The 15,767-nt window shown below is 35.4% G+C and overlaps 1 protein-coding gene across 2 annotated transcripts; it reads left to right on the top strand.

The window, feature by feature from the left end:
* The first annotated feature begins 3,310 nt into the window (after nucleotides 1-3,310).
* On the top strand, nucleotides 3,311-14,070 carry LOC116260761 (UBP1-associated protein 2A-like). Of its 2 annotated transcripts, none has more exons than XM_031639230.2 (2): nucleotides 3,311-4,832; nucleotides 13,794-14,070. In XM_031639230.2, the coding sequence occupies exon 1, from the start codon at nucleotides 3,417-3,419 to the stop codon at nucleotides 4,830-4,832; it is 1,416 nt and encodes a 471-aa protein (XP_031495090.1). In that variant the 5' UTR covers nucleotides 3,311-3,416; the 3' UTR covers nucleotides 13,794-14,070. The 2 variants fall into 2 exon arrangements, with proteins under 2 accessions (XP_031495090.1, XP_031495091.1); XM_031639231.2 differs by lacking the exon at nucleotides 13,794-14,070 and adding an exon at nucleotides 12,287-12,486.
* Nucleotides 14,071-15,767: the final 1,697 nt, after the last annotated feature.

Here is a 15,767-nt window from a genome sequence, read left to right as displayed (position 1 = left end):
CTTGATGAATGTGTATCAATTTGATTGTTGTTTTACTGGGCACAGTTCAATCGCCTAGTAAATCAAATTCTTTTCAGCTTGTCTGAGGCGGATCATGCGATCACATATTCAGAATTATGGTTTCCATTATTCGTAATTCCAACGACGAAAGTTAAATTCTTAACTTAGTTTGGATTTTAAATCAGACTGAAATTGAGTTTCAGACTTAACTTCTTGGCTTCGGTCCCAACTAATTTTTAAAGTTCAACCTTAGCTTGGATTGAAATTGAATATGAATCCATGATTCAAGTTCAATAGGAACTTTGATCCTACAATTCATAGTTCTAAGTAGATTTACAGCCAAACTTGTAATTAATTCTCAGACTTAGGTCTAGGATGGAGTTGGTAGGTCTCTAAGCGGGTGGCTTGGAATTTTGCTTGAAGTATTTCATAAATCTTTCGGAATTGCCACTGAGATTTATATAGAAAAATTTGGGGCGTTAACAATAACATAAATATATTTGACAATGACTAAAGAACAAAACTATTAGTTTAGAACTTTGGTAATGACTAAAATACAAGGAGATCAACATATTTAATAGTAAATCAAAGATAAAACAACTGGTAGGTAACTACCTACACAACAACTAAAAAAAATACTATGAATATGAAATAAAAATTAAAGTAGCACACACAATTTACGTGCATTGAATAGAAACCACTTGTGGTTTTATTTTTTTGCATTTAGCACATTTGGTTGGAATTGCATGATATATGCATGGACCCTCTCTTTCGAAATGCCACTGAAATAAACAATGGATAAAAAAAAAAGGACAAAGACCAATAGAATCAATGTCGAAGTGAGAAACTAAAATGAAAACATTGCTGAATGAGGATAAGAGACAATAAATAGACGACAATTTAAGAGAAGGGCGATAAGAAATTGGTGAATGAGGGTAATGCTAAAAAATGAGAATGTTGACCATTAAGGATACGGGGCACCAATTAAACATGAGGAGCAAAAATAACGGAGACATGCTATTATAAATAATTACAAAGAAGTCAATGTACATGTTCTTCCTCATGCTCCTTCTTATGACCACTATTTTTCCTCATGTCCTGTCCTGAAACCACGAATTCATCATCTTCTTCGTTTTGCACATTCTTGTTCTCATCTTCCTCCCATCCAAATACACAACATGTTTTCTAGTTTTATTGCACTTTTCTTTCTTCTTCTCTTCCTTCACATTTTCACTCAATTTTCTTTTCACCATGCAAACATCCATGGGCTTGTCTAAGAAAAAGTAGTGGTGGAGCCACATATAGACTGCCCCCTCAAATTTTTGTATTTTTACATTAAAGTCTTCAAATATTTACTTTGTTATATATGTAAGTGGGTTCAAGTATGATAACAACGTGAATCAGTACCCCTCCAAAAAAATTTCTCCTGGTTTTCACTATAAAATTGGAAATACAATTCGAAATTTTGAATTTGGCTCACATTCCATCAAAGTAAGGATGAAATTTGGGACTGTTGGGAATGTTCCAGAATAAAGTTTTCATAACCCTCAAATAGGGTATGACGGTTGAGGATGAAAAAAAAAAAAAGGGTCATTGATGAGTGACTTAACTACCTGTTGGCAAAGGAGCACTTGCATGGCACATAGCCACCTCGATGACTGCCCGATGAACATCCTCCTGGATGCAGCCAGTGAATGGTTGGACATTAAACCCAAATATTTACAAAAGGAAAAAGGAAAACTCATTGAAACTCTTGATGGAGACAATGCCAGCCATGGAGGGTTTTAGTCATGGGGAGAGAGAGAATGACCATAGTGGTTGCTAACGAAGGCCAATAACTTTTGACAAATGGCTGGTGATGCCCGAAGCTTATGTAACTTTATGCGCCACTTTAATAATGATAAAAAAATGTTCATGATTAATACAAAAAAAAAACATTTTATATAGACCAAAAAAGAAACCGCAAGAACAAGATTTGAGGGCTCGATAAATGTAAAATTTGTCAGTCCTTGTATACATATCGTTATAATCAATATATTTTTTTAAGCAATAATAAGAGTTTTAGTTTTTTGCCTCACTCGTAGCGTTGTCTCATTATCTCATAAATATTTTATTATCTCATAAACATTATCTCATACTTATACTTATGTTTAGCATTATATCATATATCCATCTATTATCTCGTAAACATTATCTCATACTTATATCTAGCGTTCTCTCATACATTCATCTGTTATCTCATTATCTTATAAAAATCTTTTGTTATCTCATAAACATTATTTCATACTTATGTTTAGTGTTATCTCATACATCTGCCGTTGTCGAATTATCTCATAAATCTGTTCTTATTTCATAAATTGTGATGATGACCAGCAGCAAAGGAGTCCATTGTTTTTGTTTTCAACAAATAAACAAACAAAAGCAACAACCAAAAACCCACTTCATCACACAATGGATTTTCTCCTCCGATGCATTCCGTGGAACAATCTGCCAACCCATCATTAGTCACCGACTATTGCCCAATAGGAAATGGGGAAGAGAAGGAAAAGAAAAACAATGAAGATAAGATAGAGAAAACACTAGTGAAAATGAAAAAAATGTGAATGGTTTTATGGTGGTTTATAATTTTTTTGGAGTCTGCCACATAACTATTAAAAAATTTTAGAAATGGTGCCTCATCATTTTCAAGAAATTACTTTGATGTCCATTATGTTTCAAACCTTTGGAAAGTAATGTTAAGCCTTCACAAAATACTATAAGAATAACCTACGACCTTTGACAAAGTTTCAAACAAATGATGTTAATTCATGTCCATGCCTATCAAACGCATAAATGGAGCTTCAGGAAACAAAAATCCGTTTGGCAAACATGAGGGGTTGAAATTAAATACTGTATTTCTGGTTCCATCAATTCCAATTAGGAGGTGTTTGATGGGTTCGAATATTGATTGCTATAAAAAGTTCACTTCAACTTAGAACTGAAATGAAAATTTAAATTCTAATTTTCCTTTGAATTTGACAGTATAAAATTTTGATTCATGAATTAAAAGCTTATTGCCTTGTTTATCAGCGAAAAAATTAGAGAATTCTGAATGGGAGAACCTATAATTTGGGAATCAAAATTCTTTTTGGTTTGATCCAGTAAGTCTCATTTTTAAAGAACGACAAACATGTTTTTAAAATTCCTCTTTTTTGGTTTGATCCTGTAGTTCTCATTTTTTAAGAACGAGAATCACGATTCTACCGTTCATTCGAAGTGAACCAAAGGTTCTCGAATATTATAAACTATAAAAGGATATGTGAACCATCGACTTGCCGAGACGAAAACCCTAATTCGGTGTACTTGTCTCGTTTTACCTCTCCCCCATCCCTCTCGTGTTCTCCCCACCCTCTCTCTCGTTGTGTCTACCTGCTGCCATGGCCAAGAAGCGAAAGGTGGACACGAAGGCCGAGCCGGAGATCACAGAGCCGCCGGTTGTTTCCGAGGAGGCACCGATTGAAGATGCCGGAGACGCCGTTCCAGAGGCATCCGTCAATGAGGAGGAGGAGGAAGAGGTGGCGGAGGAGGAGGAGGAGGAGGTGGCGGAGGAGGAGGAGAATGAAAAGGAGGAGACTGAGGCTGAGGCCAGGGAGGATGAAGATGGCGAGGATGACTCCGATGAGGAAACCGACGCGGAGGGCCTCAAGAAACTCCTGGAGCCCTTCGGCAAGGACCAGATTGTGGAGCTTCTTCGCGACGCTATCGCGGACCATCCCGACGTGCTCGAACGCATCAAGAAAGTAGCCGAGGTCGACCCTGCTCACAGGAAAATCTTCGTTCACGGCCTCGGTTGGGACACTACCGCGGAGACCCTGACTAATTTCTTCAAAAAGTATGGCGAGATCGAGGATTGCAATGCCGTCATGGACAAGATCTCCGGCAAGTCGAAGGGATACGGGTTTATCCTCTTCAAGCACCAGAGCGGCGCCCGGAAAGCGCTCAAGCAGCCACAGAAGAAGATAGGAAACCGTTTGACGGCCTGCCAGCTTGCCTCGGCTGGGCCTGTGCCGGCAACGCCTCCGGTCTCCGAATACACACAGAGGAAGATATACGTGAGCAACGTTTCGGCAGACATCGACCCTCAGAGGTTACTCAAATTCTTCAGCAAGTATGGGGAGATCGAGGAGGGCCCTCTTGGTCTCGACAAACAGACGGGGAAGCCGAAGGGATTCGCTCTCTTCGTGTACAAGACGACGGATAGTGCTAGGAAAGCGCTGGAGGATCCGCACAAAAATTTTGAGGGGCATATATTGCATTGCCAGAAGGCTATCGACGGACCAAAGCCAGGGAAACCGCATTATCACCAATCAGGTGGGAACCATCATGGCTTCCATAGGAATGACAACGTCACCGGAGGGTTCGGTCACAGTACAGGGATCTCAACAAGTGGTGGTGCTGGCGGGAGCCATTTGATGGCCGGTGGACTAGGGTTTAATCAGGCAGCCGCTGCCGCAGCATCTCCGGCACCACTCAACCCAGCACTTGGTCAAGCATTGACTGCCCTTTTGGCGTCGCAGGGGGGCGGGCTTGGTTTGACAAATGTGCTTGCTTCCCTGAGCCCGGCGCTTAATCCAAACTTGGCCTCAGCAGTTAATCCAACAGTCACGACTCCGTTGGCTGGCAACGCTTCGCATGGAGCAGGAGTGGGAGCCTTTGGTAACCAGCCTGGTGTTAATGCTGGCATGTACGGGAACCAGGGTGGACTTCCCTACCAAAACATTACACAACAGTCTGGTGGAAGATCACAGTCCGCTGGAGGCCCCATGGGCGTGCCGCCTTACATGGGTCACTAGGTATGCGATTTCTCGATTGTCTTCCTTGTTTCCCATTTTCATGAAAAAGTACTAGCAATTTCGACTTTGATTCATACTTTTCGTCAGCGTTTTAGGCTTTCATTGGCTTCATTCCTATGTACAGCCGCGTTTAGAACATGCGGTTGATTCTCTTCTTCTTCCGCGTTTAAGACATGAACTTTTCAAACAGCTTCCACTAGCAATAATACTTGCATTCTAGGATTGCACACGTGGACAATACCTGTTAATTTTGTATTTCGTGAATTTTGCTGCCTGCAATACTTGGTTTCATACTTCAGCAGAGTCGAAGCCTCATATTCGATGGTTGTAGTCTACGTCACACGGACTCTTCAAAAAAAGGGGCACATGCGTCTATCAGCGCAGGTGCAGCTTCGACATGCACCCCAACCGCACCATCTCTGGTTCATGTTGAATAATTTTTTCCTTTCTTGTTTTTCTTCTGTTTCTGCCTCTCTTTCTTTATGCACAGTAATAAAAGTAAAAGAAGTAAAAAAAGGACTGATAATGCTACGAAACAACCATATAATCATATATATATATATATATATATATATATATATATTTATTATGAATACAGATACTTATATATACAAAATAATAATAAATAAATTAAATAAATGTAGTTAAACAAAAAAAGTATATGTATATATACACACACACACACACACACACACACACACACACATATATATATATATATATATATATATATATATATATATATATATATATATATATATATATATATATATATATATATATATATATATATCGGAGCTAGGTGGGGGGGGGGAGAGCTGCAGGGGCCTTGGCCCTCCCTCAATTTTTTTTTTAAATTTACATGTAAATTTTAGAAGATTTCACTTGTCCTATATACAAATTTTGAAAAATGATAGTTTGGCCCCTGTAAAAATTTGGAAACTTTAATTCGGCCCCCTTATGAAAATCTTTTGGCCCCGCCTGTGTATATATACTGGCACCCACACCCTTCACTCATGTGAAATAGGTTGCTGTAACTGCATATATAAGTACCTGGTATTTGATTGAGGTGCTACTGATCAGACGTGCATTATAGAGTTTCTAAGCTGTTGCATGGACTTTTTTTTGGGTCAGACTACGAGTTTGCAGCTAAATCAGTGGAGCATGTTGTTGTGATCTCTTCATCGTTTTCATCACGTATGGCATCTTCGTTTCTCTTGTAATTTTCTAGGTTTCTCAGCTTCATGATTCTTTGTTAGTTGTCATTATCGTGGTCAAATCACAGGCAAAACATGTGGAATGTGCAGAGTGTATTTTAAAGATGCATGTGAAATTTGAGACCCTTTAAGCCTTTCCTTGTTGGTCAACACACAATCTAATAACCAATCATGAACAACTGGGTTATCACCTTAGTAGTCAAAAGTGCTCATAGGGACTCACCTTTCTGACTAGGCTGGGCACCTACCTCCCAACTCAAAGAAAATGCTATAGGGGACGTTTGTATGACACCTTCATCTAACCGAATTTTGTGAAATATAGGCTTTTTTCCTTCGTCTTCTTCTTATGGTCTTACCTTTCCTCATTATTTTTCTTTTGCTTTCCCCCCTTTTTTTCTTGTTCTTCTCCTTCTCATCCTCCTTCCTTTTCAAATTTTTCTTTTCATTTACTGATTCTGCCTTTGCCATTTTGGAGGTCCACAAGGACCACGACCTAGGTTTATCTAGTGCTTATCACATTCTGAATGCTCTCTGTGAATCATCAACATGTTACCCCTAGGAAGAAAATATTCTGTACTTGTGAGGGGCAACATTCTTCTTATGTTACCAAAAGCACATTTATCATTTTAAGAAATTAATCAGAAAACTTATTGTTGGAAGTTTTTCATTTTTTCTCTCTGCAAGAACATGGCGTAAGTTATAGAATCCAAAAAAGAAAAGTATACAAATAGCAAAATAGAGATATTTGTGGCATTGAATTTGTTTGCAAATTTTGTTACAAAAATATTAAACGGTCAAGGTAGTCACTCTGTAACATGGGTACGCCTCCTTTGGAGGCGTACCCTACCGGTACCGGTACGCGTATGGGTACGCCTCTGGTACGTTGTTGACCGTACCGGGTACGGTCAACGTACCGGAGGCTGTATCTGACCTTTTTCGGACACGGTCAAGTTTGACCGAGTCCAAATTTGTCTTTTTTTTTAACGATTATTTCATTTTAAATTTTATATCTATTTTAACGTTAAAAAAAAATCGTAAGGGTTTCGCTCGAAACCCTTCTCCTTTTCTCGTCTGACTTACCTCTCACGAGCCCGGCGACGAAGGCAGCGGCAGCGGCGAACGTAGCGGCGAGAGACGACGGCAGGCATACTGTCTTACCTCTCAAGGTATATTTTTTGTTTTTTTGTTTTTATTTTTGAACCATTTCAGCGGCTCCACCCCTGCCATCGCCACCGGCGACGACAGGCAGAATACCCATCGCCGCCAGCAACGACCGGCGATGTGTGTGTGAGAGAGAGAGAGAGAGAGAGAGAGAGATTCTTTGTTTTAACATGTCTCGGTAGTTGGTATGGTATGAAGCGTTTGGTGGATTTGTTCATTTATTCTTATTTGGGTTTGATTTGTATGTGCGTATGGGTGGGAGACTTTGATCGATATAGGATCCGGTGTCTGAATATTATGTTTTTGTTGTTTGAAACACTTTCGGCTAAAGCTTTCTTTTGTGTTTCATTATTGGAATTTGCTTGTTCAGAGTTCTTTTCCTTCAACAGATAACTAATTGTCTAACTAGCGGTCACTTTTGTGTGCTGGTAAATCGTGCTTCTTGTTGCTTTGGCATGTGCAGCTGTTACATTTCAAAACAAGTTTCAAAGCAATAATTTGTATGGGCGAAAAGTCTTCTTTTCATGCAGTGATGCAGCTTTGCTTGTATAGCTTTCACTTGGGTGACTGCAGCTCTTCCCTAGTTATGGCTGTGAATCTGTGATATATCGTTTTGTGATAAGAATATGATTAATCTATTTCAAATGACCCCTGTTTTTATTGGTTATGTGTTGCAGCTCATTTGCTAGGTTCTGTTCAGACATAAGTTGTAATGGCTGATAAAGGAAAAAAAATTTTGGATTATGATTTATGAATATGACAATATGTTATTCTGTTTGTAATTTTTGATATAGATATGTGCAAATATGTTATTTTTCTGCATTTTTTGACATATATATGTGTGTGTGTACGGCCGTACCTCCGTACCCAAGTTTTTTGAAAATGGTCCGTACCCGTACCCGTACCCATGTGACATAGGGTAGTCATTAAATTCCTAAAAGAAACAAAATACAGAAAATATACACTCAAGACATAAGAGGATTTTTATAAGAATAGTGAGGCATCGTAATGTTGCCACAATAATATTTCAGTATTTATGTATCACAATATTCCTAAAACGTTTGAGATTTTTTCTGATAAAAGGCTTTACATTTTTTTTTGGCAATAAAAGCATGATATTTTTAGAACATATATTTTTTTTGGCAATAAGAGCATGAAAGCTTCAGAATGTCTTCTAAATTTGTGACTATCTGGTAGAATAGTGACAGTTTACATGAAGTTCTTCATGCTTTTTGGTCGTACTGAATTGTGTTACTTCTGCACTCCATATTCCGGAGTAATTATCTTTCACTCAACTTTTAAGAGTGTTCAGAAATGGAGATAGTAGGATTTGAAAACCCATTTTGGAAAAGCGGGCTACACCCCCTTTTTCATGCACTCACCTTGTATCTTATGATAAGGTGATGTGACGTGAGGATTAATTTTCTCTTTTTTTTTCATTACACTAGTAATTATAGGTTTTGTTTTAGGATTTCATTTGGAACTTAGAATTAACGATTTAGCCATTGTCATTTAGGAAATGGTAAGAATTTCCATGTTCTATAACATTGAAAAGCATTGATACTTGTTTTTTCTTGTGCTATATAACATGCAAACTTTAGTTGTTTAACTTCATTAAACTTGGTCTTTGAAACTTTTACTTTTGTTTGTCATCATGATATGAAATGTTTAATGTGTTTGCATTGTCATTTGTTTTGATTGTTTTATTATTGTAGGCAAATGTTTTGTTGCCTCGAAGACTTGAAGTTTAAGCTTTGAACCAAATAATAAAAATATAAATATCAAAGAAAAACAATGAAAATATGTTAATAAAAAGCTAAAGTAGCAATAACTTGTTAAACAACATTTAAAAACAAAATTTAACCGTCTACAATTATCTGACAGGAACAATTATATGACACATGAAAATCATATTTAACAACTGTTATACATACTTCTTCCATGCGTTATATTTGAACTGAGCCTTATGTTTTATGGAGACAACTATTCATTGCTTTGTAGCTTCATTTACTATCTTTGTCTGTTTCGTTGGGCCTATCTCAAATTTGTTTTTGATCTTCCTTACCTCAACAAGTTGCTCATATATTAACACTACCTCCTCCGTTCCTCTTCCTGGCCTTCTGTTTGCACTTTATCTTGTGTTACTCAGTGATCAGATCTTGGTATCCATTATACGTCTCATGTTTTCTTGATTTTTTTATTAGTTTCTTAAAATTTCATATTGTTTATATTATCAAATATTTTAATAAAAAGGGAATATTTATTCTTTGTGGTTCAAAGATGATTCAGATTTGGATCAGTTTGCCTGACTTTTTGAATCATTTTCAGGAGATAGTTTCACCTGGAAACGTTTTTAATATCATTGGCTGGTACCACTGAAAAGGAAATATCAAAATAATGATGAATAAGCAAATAACTGTAACTTTTATGTGAAACAATTGGAAAATCCCATTAACAAAGAACGATTGAGCAACCTCAAATAAAGTACTATTCAAATATCTAGTATTTAAAAGAATTAAAATTGTAAAGAAAGAAAAGGTCTTAGCTGCTGCTACTAATGTTGTCAAATTTGTAAATCCATATCAATTGTGTCCAAAGTTAAATACTTAACGTAATGAGAAAAAACACAAATTTATATTTTTAATATCAAGAAATTTTAAAAAATATAAAAATACAAACAGCAGGAGAAAATTAGAAAAGTTACCAAAAAGTTCTCCATGAGGAAACGTGAATTACATATACGAAAGAAAATAATAGGGGTATATACTACGGACTACATACACACTTGTATTAGAAATAATCAAAATTAGCCACTATATTACTCCCAATATTTGAATGAGTATCAAAAGGAAGTTTCGTGCAATATATATCGACAATTTTTGACTTTGTGAAAAGATACAACACCTGCATCACAAACAGGTGGTTTATTGCAGTGTCACAAAAAACGTGTTTTTGTTGAAAAAAAGCAAAAAAAAAACGTGATAAATTAAATTGCCGTTTAAAACTAAAAAATGCCTTTTTTATTAAAAAATGTTAAAAACAAAAAAATGCATTTTAACGCCAAACAGTTTTTTTTTTCATTTTCTATTTTTTATTTGTTGCAAATCTACTTATGGTTTGATGTTTATGCTATTAGTTTCTCACTTATTTTATTTTCTCCCTATTTTTTGTTTTTTTTTATTTTAAAAATTTACCGAAGCTCGTCGTATTGTACCTGAGAAAAACCTCTCTGTTTAAAAGTCCGAAACGTTATTTGTGACTATGTATGTATTGCATGTATCTTGCAATACATAGCCTGTATCATATGATATAGGTGTATTTTGAAAAATAAGTGTGTTGATGCGAAGCGATGTGCTAAGCCTGTGAAGCGACACATAGCACAACTATGCGTAATGATACATAAGTATCATGATAAAAAATGTCGAGTATATATTATTATATATAATATCCACAAAAATAATGTCAAAAGTAAAAAACATCGAAAAGCATAAAATATCAAATATATCATATAGTTGTGCCCCATGTACTATGGGGTGGAATCATTATATAGGTGGTACATGTTGAGGATCTAAGGTTCTAAACTACATAATCATGCATCCTTAGGGCCTTCCTAGATAAAAGAGGAGGATGCAGGCATTGGTTTTTGCCTCGTGTATATGGCTTTTCTAGATATATAATTGACATATACCTCAGTTGTTGATTCCATTATTATCTAAAAATTAACTTCAAGAAAGTTAAACAGTGGTACTTAACGTTTCATTCACGAAACTCTTTTTTGAAGCTAATGCATGTAGGGGCTCAGTTCAACCATGTTTATGTTTATGTTGAGCTCAGCGCAACCTTTTTTTTAACCCTTTTTTTTAAAAAAAATTATGCTTAGTTAAACACTTTTTTCTCTTTTTGACATTTTTTTTATGTTTACTTAACATTTTGTCGGTCCTTTGTCAATTGATGCACTGGTGACTTTTTCTTTTCAGAGTTAATTTAAAGTATTTAAGTTACTTTTATGATTAAAAAATCTAAAAAATTAATCAAATTCAAACCTACAAGTGAGATCGTGTATATCAGCTTATATGCCATGTCATTAAGCAAACTGATGTGGGTACAATATCAAAGAGATAAACGATTAAAAACTTTAAGGCATTACAAAATAATTAAAAGAATTATGGAAAAAATGTTTGTGCCTGATGCCTGTTGATTCTCACGCATCAGGCACAAATTGTGATGCGTGCACATCACAGGAGTGATGCACACACATCAGGTTGGTTGAGCATCACCCCCATGATACTTTGTGTTCATGGGAATGATGTGCCTGATGCGCATGCACCACATAGTGAAGCTTGCACATCTAATAACATTGGTTAGAACCCGTTTTTTTCAAAATATTTTTTAAAACATGCCTCCCTTTTCATTTCTAAACATATCTAAGAGTTGAAGTCGGGATAGGTTGTGGCAATTTTTAAAAGCAATAATCAGTTTCACCATGAGATCATCGATTTGAGGGCAGATTTATGCATGTCTGACTGATTCTTGTTTAGAGAAAGAGGGTTTCTTATACGAAAGATGAAAATGAGAATGGAGATGATAAAGATGATGAATGAAGCTGTTTTCATTTGTTATTTGCATTAAAATTTAACAATTTCAGCTTCTGATATGATGTATAATGTATGTAAAACTTGTTTCTTGGTGTGTTACGGATCTTATGACTTATTATGTAGATCATGTTATAATTTTGTTTTTTGATGTCTTAGATCATGTTGTGTTACTATATAATATTATGACTTATTAATGTTTGTGAAGTAACTTCATATCTATAATAAGCTTGTCATTATTTACAACATGTTTTATCATTAAAACCAGTGTTGTACGTATCGTACGATACGGGGCCGTATCGTTTAGAAAATACAACCCCTGTATCGTTTCTAACCTAGAGATTGTGCCGCCTTGGAGGAAAATCATCGATTTCCACCATGAACTCATCGATTTTTACCATGAAATCATTGATTAAACCATGGATTTGTGTGTGGGTGGCCTATTCTCGTTGGGATGATAGGGGTTTTTTTTTAAATCGTGAAGATGAAGATGAAGATGAAGAAGAAGATGGAGATGAGGATGAGAATGAATGTGATGAAGATTATGAAGGAGAGTGGAGAGTGCTTTCATTTTATATGTATTGACATTGAACATTTTCACAATTTCATTATCATCTTGTGATGCAACATGTAACATTTCAAACTTGCTTTTTGATGTGGTATCTCATAGACTTATGGACCGTATGATTTATGAATCTATGGTTACGAAATTATGATATACGTTATGTAATTGTTGACTTGTTGTGCTTTCTAGATTGATATTGTTATGAATTTTGATGTTTACAAATGATGAACCGTAACTTTATAGCAATAATAAGTCTGTCATTCTGTAAAACATGTTTTTTATGAAGAACATATTATTCTTGATTTTTACTGATTGTTTTTATGAATTTTTTGAATTTTTTTTCTATTTAAAAAAAACGATGCGGTTATGATATGTTACGATATTTTAAGATACGGTGTATCTTAAAGCCAAACCGATACGGTTTACGATACACTTTTTACAACATTGATTAAAACAACTATATTTTTTATTTTTCTTGATTTTCTGATTTTTATTTGTTTTAAAATTAAAAAATAATTGTACGATACCCGTACGATATGTTACGATACAACATATCTGTTGGTCAGACCAATACGGCTTATGATACACTTTTTACAAAATTACTTTGAACTACGTAAAGGTCATAAAATATTAGATGAGCTTAACATTTAATTGTTTTTACTTTCAACGAGTAAGAATGCCTTTCATGTTGAACTTCATATTCAGCCATAACATTGAGTCCAGAAAAAAAGAAACATTTTGATACTTTCAATGTGTAACATAAGTTACATCCTCTGCCATACCTTAACTTATTATGATACAAGGGCTGTGTTGTGAGTTACACATGATATTATGGTTTTGTGACACCCTTGAAAGTTTTGAAACTATTTTAAGGAGTGTTGTTCAATTTTCCTTCGTAGTTATTTTAGTAACGTATTTTATGACTACACCACACTCCCTACCTGTGGAATCATCTATTCTCTGGTGGTCTTTATGGGTTTTTGCTCCGGAAAGCCTAGGTGTAAATTCTATAGCTGATTTTGATTCAATGCCTTCTTGTCTAGAACTGTTACATGGTGTTCAATGTCATTGTCATTTTCCGTAGTGCAATTTTGAGATGTCATGCAAGGTTGTCAAAATTACTGTCCTCTGATCCGGGTACTCTTTCCTGTTAATGTTATGAATCTCAATGCTTGCTAATGTTGTACATTCACAAAAGCCATGGTTTTTCCAATCTTGGACTTTTGTCACCTTGGTTGCAAATTGCTATCTGTTGCTATGTTTTAAAGGTGCCGATCATTCCAATCCTCAGAATCAGTTGAATTATTAGCAAATCATGTTCACATGTTTCTTCCGCCACCATGAAAAGCTTATTGTTGCATTTAGAAAAAACATGGGGACTGCTTTTTATGAAACTGCCTCTTTATATTTTCTTTTCATTGTGCAGATCTCTGATTTGGTGGAAGGTTCCTAAAATTTTGGACAGATAATTCTCCTCAAGTTTCTGATCTTGTGCTTGTTCATGAAAATGCTGCTTTTGTTACTTTTGTTGGAACAGTAATTTTTGTAACAAGGGATTTGAAACTTAGACATATTGAAAAGTATTATGGTGCATGAACTTTGAAAAATTTGCTGAAAGTCATTAGTGGATGTTGTGCTTCAGAATCTTCAGATTCAATACTTTTTATGCAGTTAGGCACTAAGTGGACATTTGTTTTTCTAAATCTTGAGATGCATTGCTGCAACTTTGCAGTTATCTAAAATTTAAATGTTTCTAAGTCGCTAATGTGATGCCATCTTAAGGCTTATTTATGGTGTTGACAATTATCTATTTTTCATTGTGGCATTCTAAAAGTTCCTTAATATTGCTTTAATATTTTCATGCATGAGATTTACCAGCCATGGTGTTAGTAGTTTTGCTTGCAAACCAGTTCTTTCCCTCTGTCCACATCTGAGTCATTCCTTCCATGGAACCATTACAGCAGCAAGCCCTACTTTAAGTATCTCTTGATTCTTTTGTTGCTTTCCCCTTATCTGAGAGATTGGATTTAAAGCCATCAAGTTCAATGTCTAGTTGTGTGATCTTAGTTAAAAGCATTAACTGGAGCTTGGGAATTTAGTAGCACCTAGAGCCTGGGCATGTCTATGTGGGACTAGGCCTTTTAAGCGGTACAAAAAAAAATAAAAACTAATAAATTGCAACACTAATGGTACATGGAACAAGCCAATTGAACTATTTCCCTGTAAAAACAATCCATCGATCTAGAATAACAATACAACACAATCGTATTCAACGTGGCCCGACAAGTGTTCTTAGGGAACATAAATTTTAACACATTAATTACTTGTTTTTTCTTGATATTCTGGTGGTATGCGTCGTGATAGTGGTGGTTCATCCATCTGTCTAGGTGTTAGCTTTTCATCTTCATCTTCAGAGTGTGGAATTACCTAGACAGTGTCAACCAAAGTGGCAACGACAAAAAGTTGCTCAAGTGGATAAAGATGATGTTGACCTACTGCATGCAATTTGAAAATTGAAATTCCTCAATCCACGAGGAACTATACATTCTTGCAATGAACACCTCAAATATGTCCATGTTACCATCGTGCACTTTAAGTGCAACCTGGAAATGCAGAAACTGTTATAAAATTGGGCTCTATATTTTCATAATCTTAGGTGTATTGCTGGATTTCGATACAATTCTGTTGCACTCATTTTGGTGCAATATATCATCATTACATAAATTGACACTTCTAATAATAAATAAGATAAATAAAATTGTAAATAAACATGTAACAAAATAACTAAACTATAATTGCAGAAATTATATTAGTTTACCTTTATTTACTCGTTGGTACGGTCCATTGCCTCACATTGTTTGCTTCTCATAAGTGTTGTATGTATTGTACCGTACAAAACCATATCACGATACTTATCATCTCTTTTTTGTTTTACAATATGATACACGCTTGTATATATAATAGCTAGTGTATACGTATTGTACGAATCATATGACAGTATTGTACGAATCATATGAGACAGGGCCCGTATTGGTATGGGTCAAAACTGAAAACTCTAATTTTGTTGTCAGGAACCCGCCATAGTTTTTTTTTTATTTTTTCCGATTATTTTCATTTAGGGCCCTTTTGATAGGCTGGAAATGTGGAATTGGAAATATATTTTCTGAAATAATGAAATGAGAAAAATATTTTCAATTTTCATTTTGATGTGTGTGTGATGACTGAAAAATATATTTTCAAAAATATATTCCTGTGTTTGATGATAAAGAAAGACATTTACTAAAAAATATGAAGATCTTAGATGCATGGTTCTCAAAGTCATAATGTGCTAGAACCACAGATTTAGGATGGGCTCCATGTTAAATTAAACACTCAAAATCGAATTATATCTATTAACTGA

Source organism: Nymphaea colorata, chromosome 9 (genome assembly GCF_008831285.2).
Source record: "Nymphaea colorata isolate Beijing-Zhang1983 chromosome 9, ASM883128v2, whole genome shotgun sequence".
NCBI classification, from domain to species: Eukaryota; Viridiplantae; Streptophyta; class Magnoliopsida; order Nymphaeales; family Nymphaeaceae; genus Nymphaea; species Nymphaea colorata.
Note: the sequence above shows the minus strand (reverse complement) of the source record. Positions and strands in the feature narration are given on the sequence as shown.

What these genes read in the sequence shown, in the direction of transcription:
- LOC116260761 (XM_031639230.2), top strand. Translation starts at nt 3,417, where the DNA reads ATGGCCAAGAAGCGAAAGGTGGACACGAAGGCCGAGCCGGAGATCACA.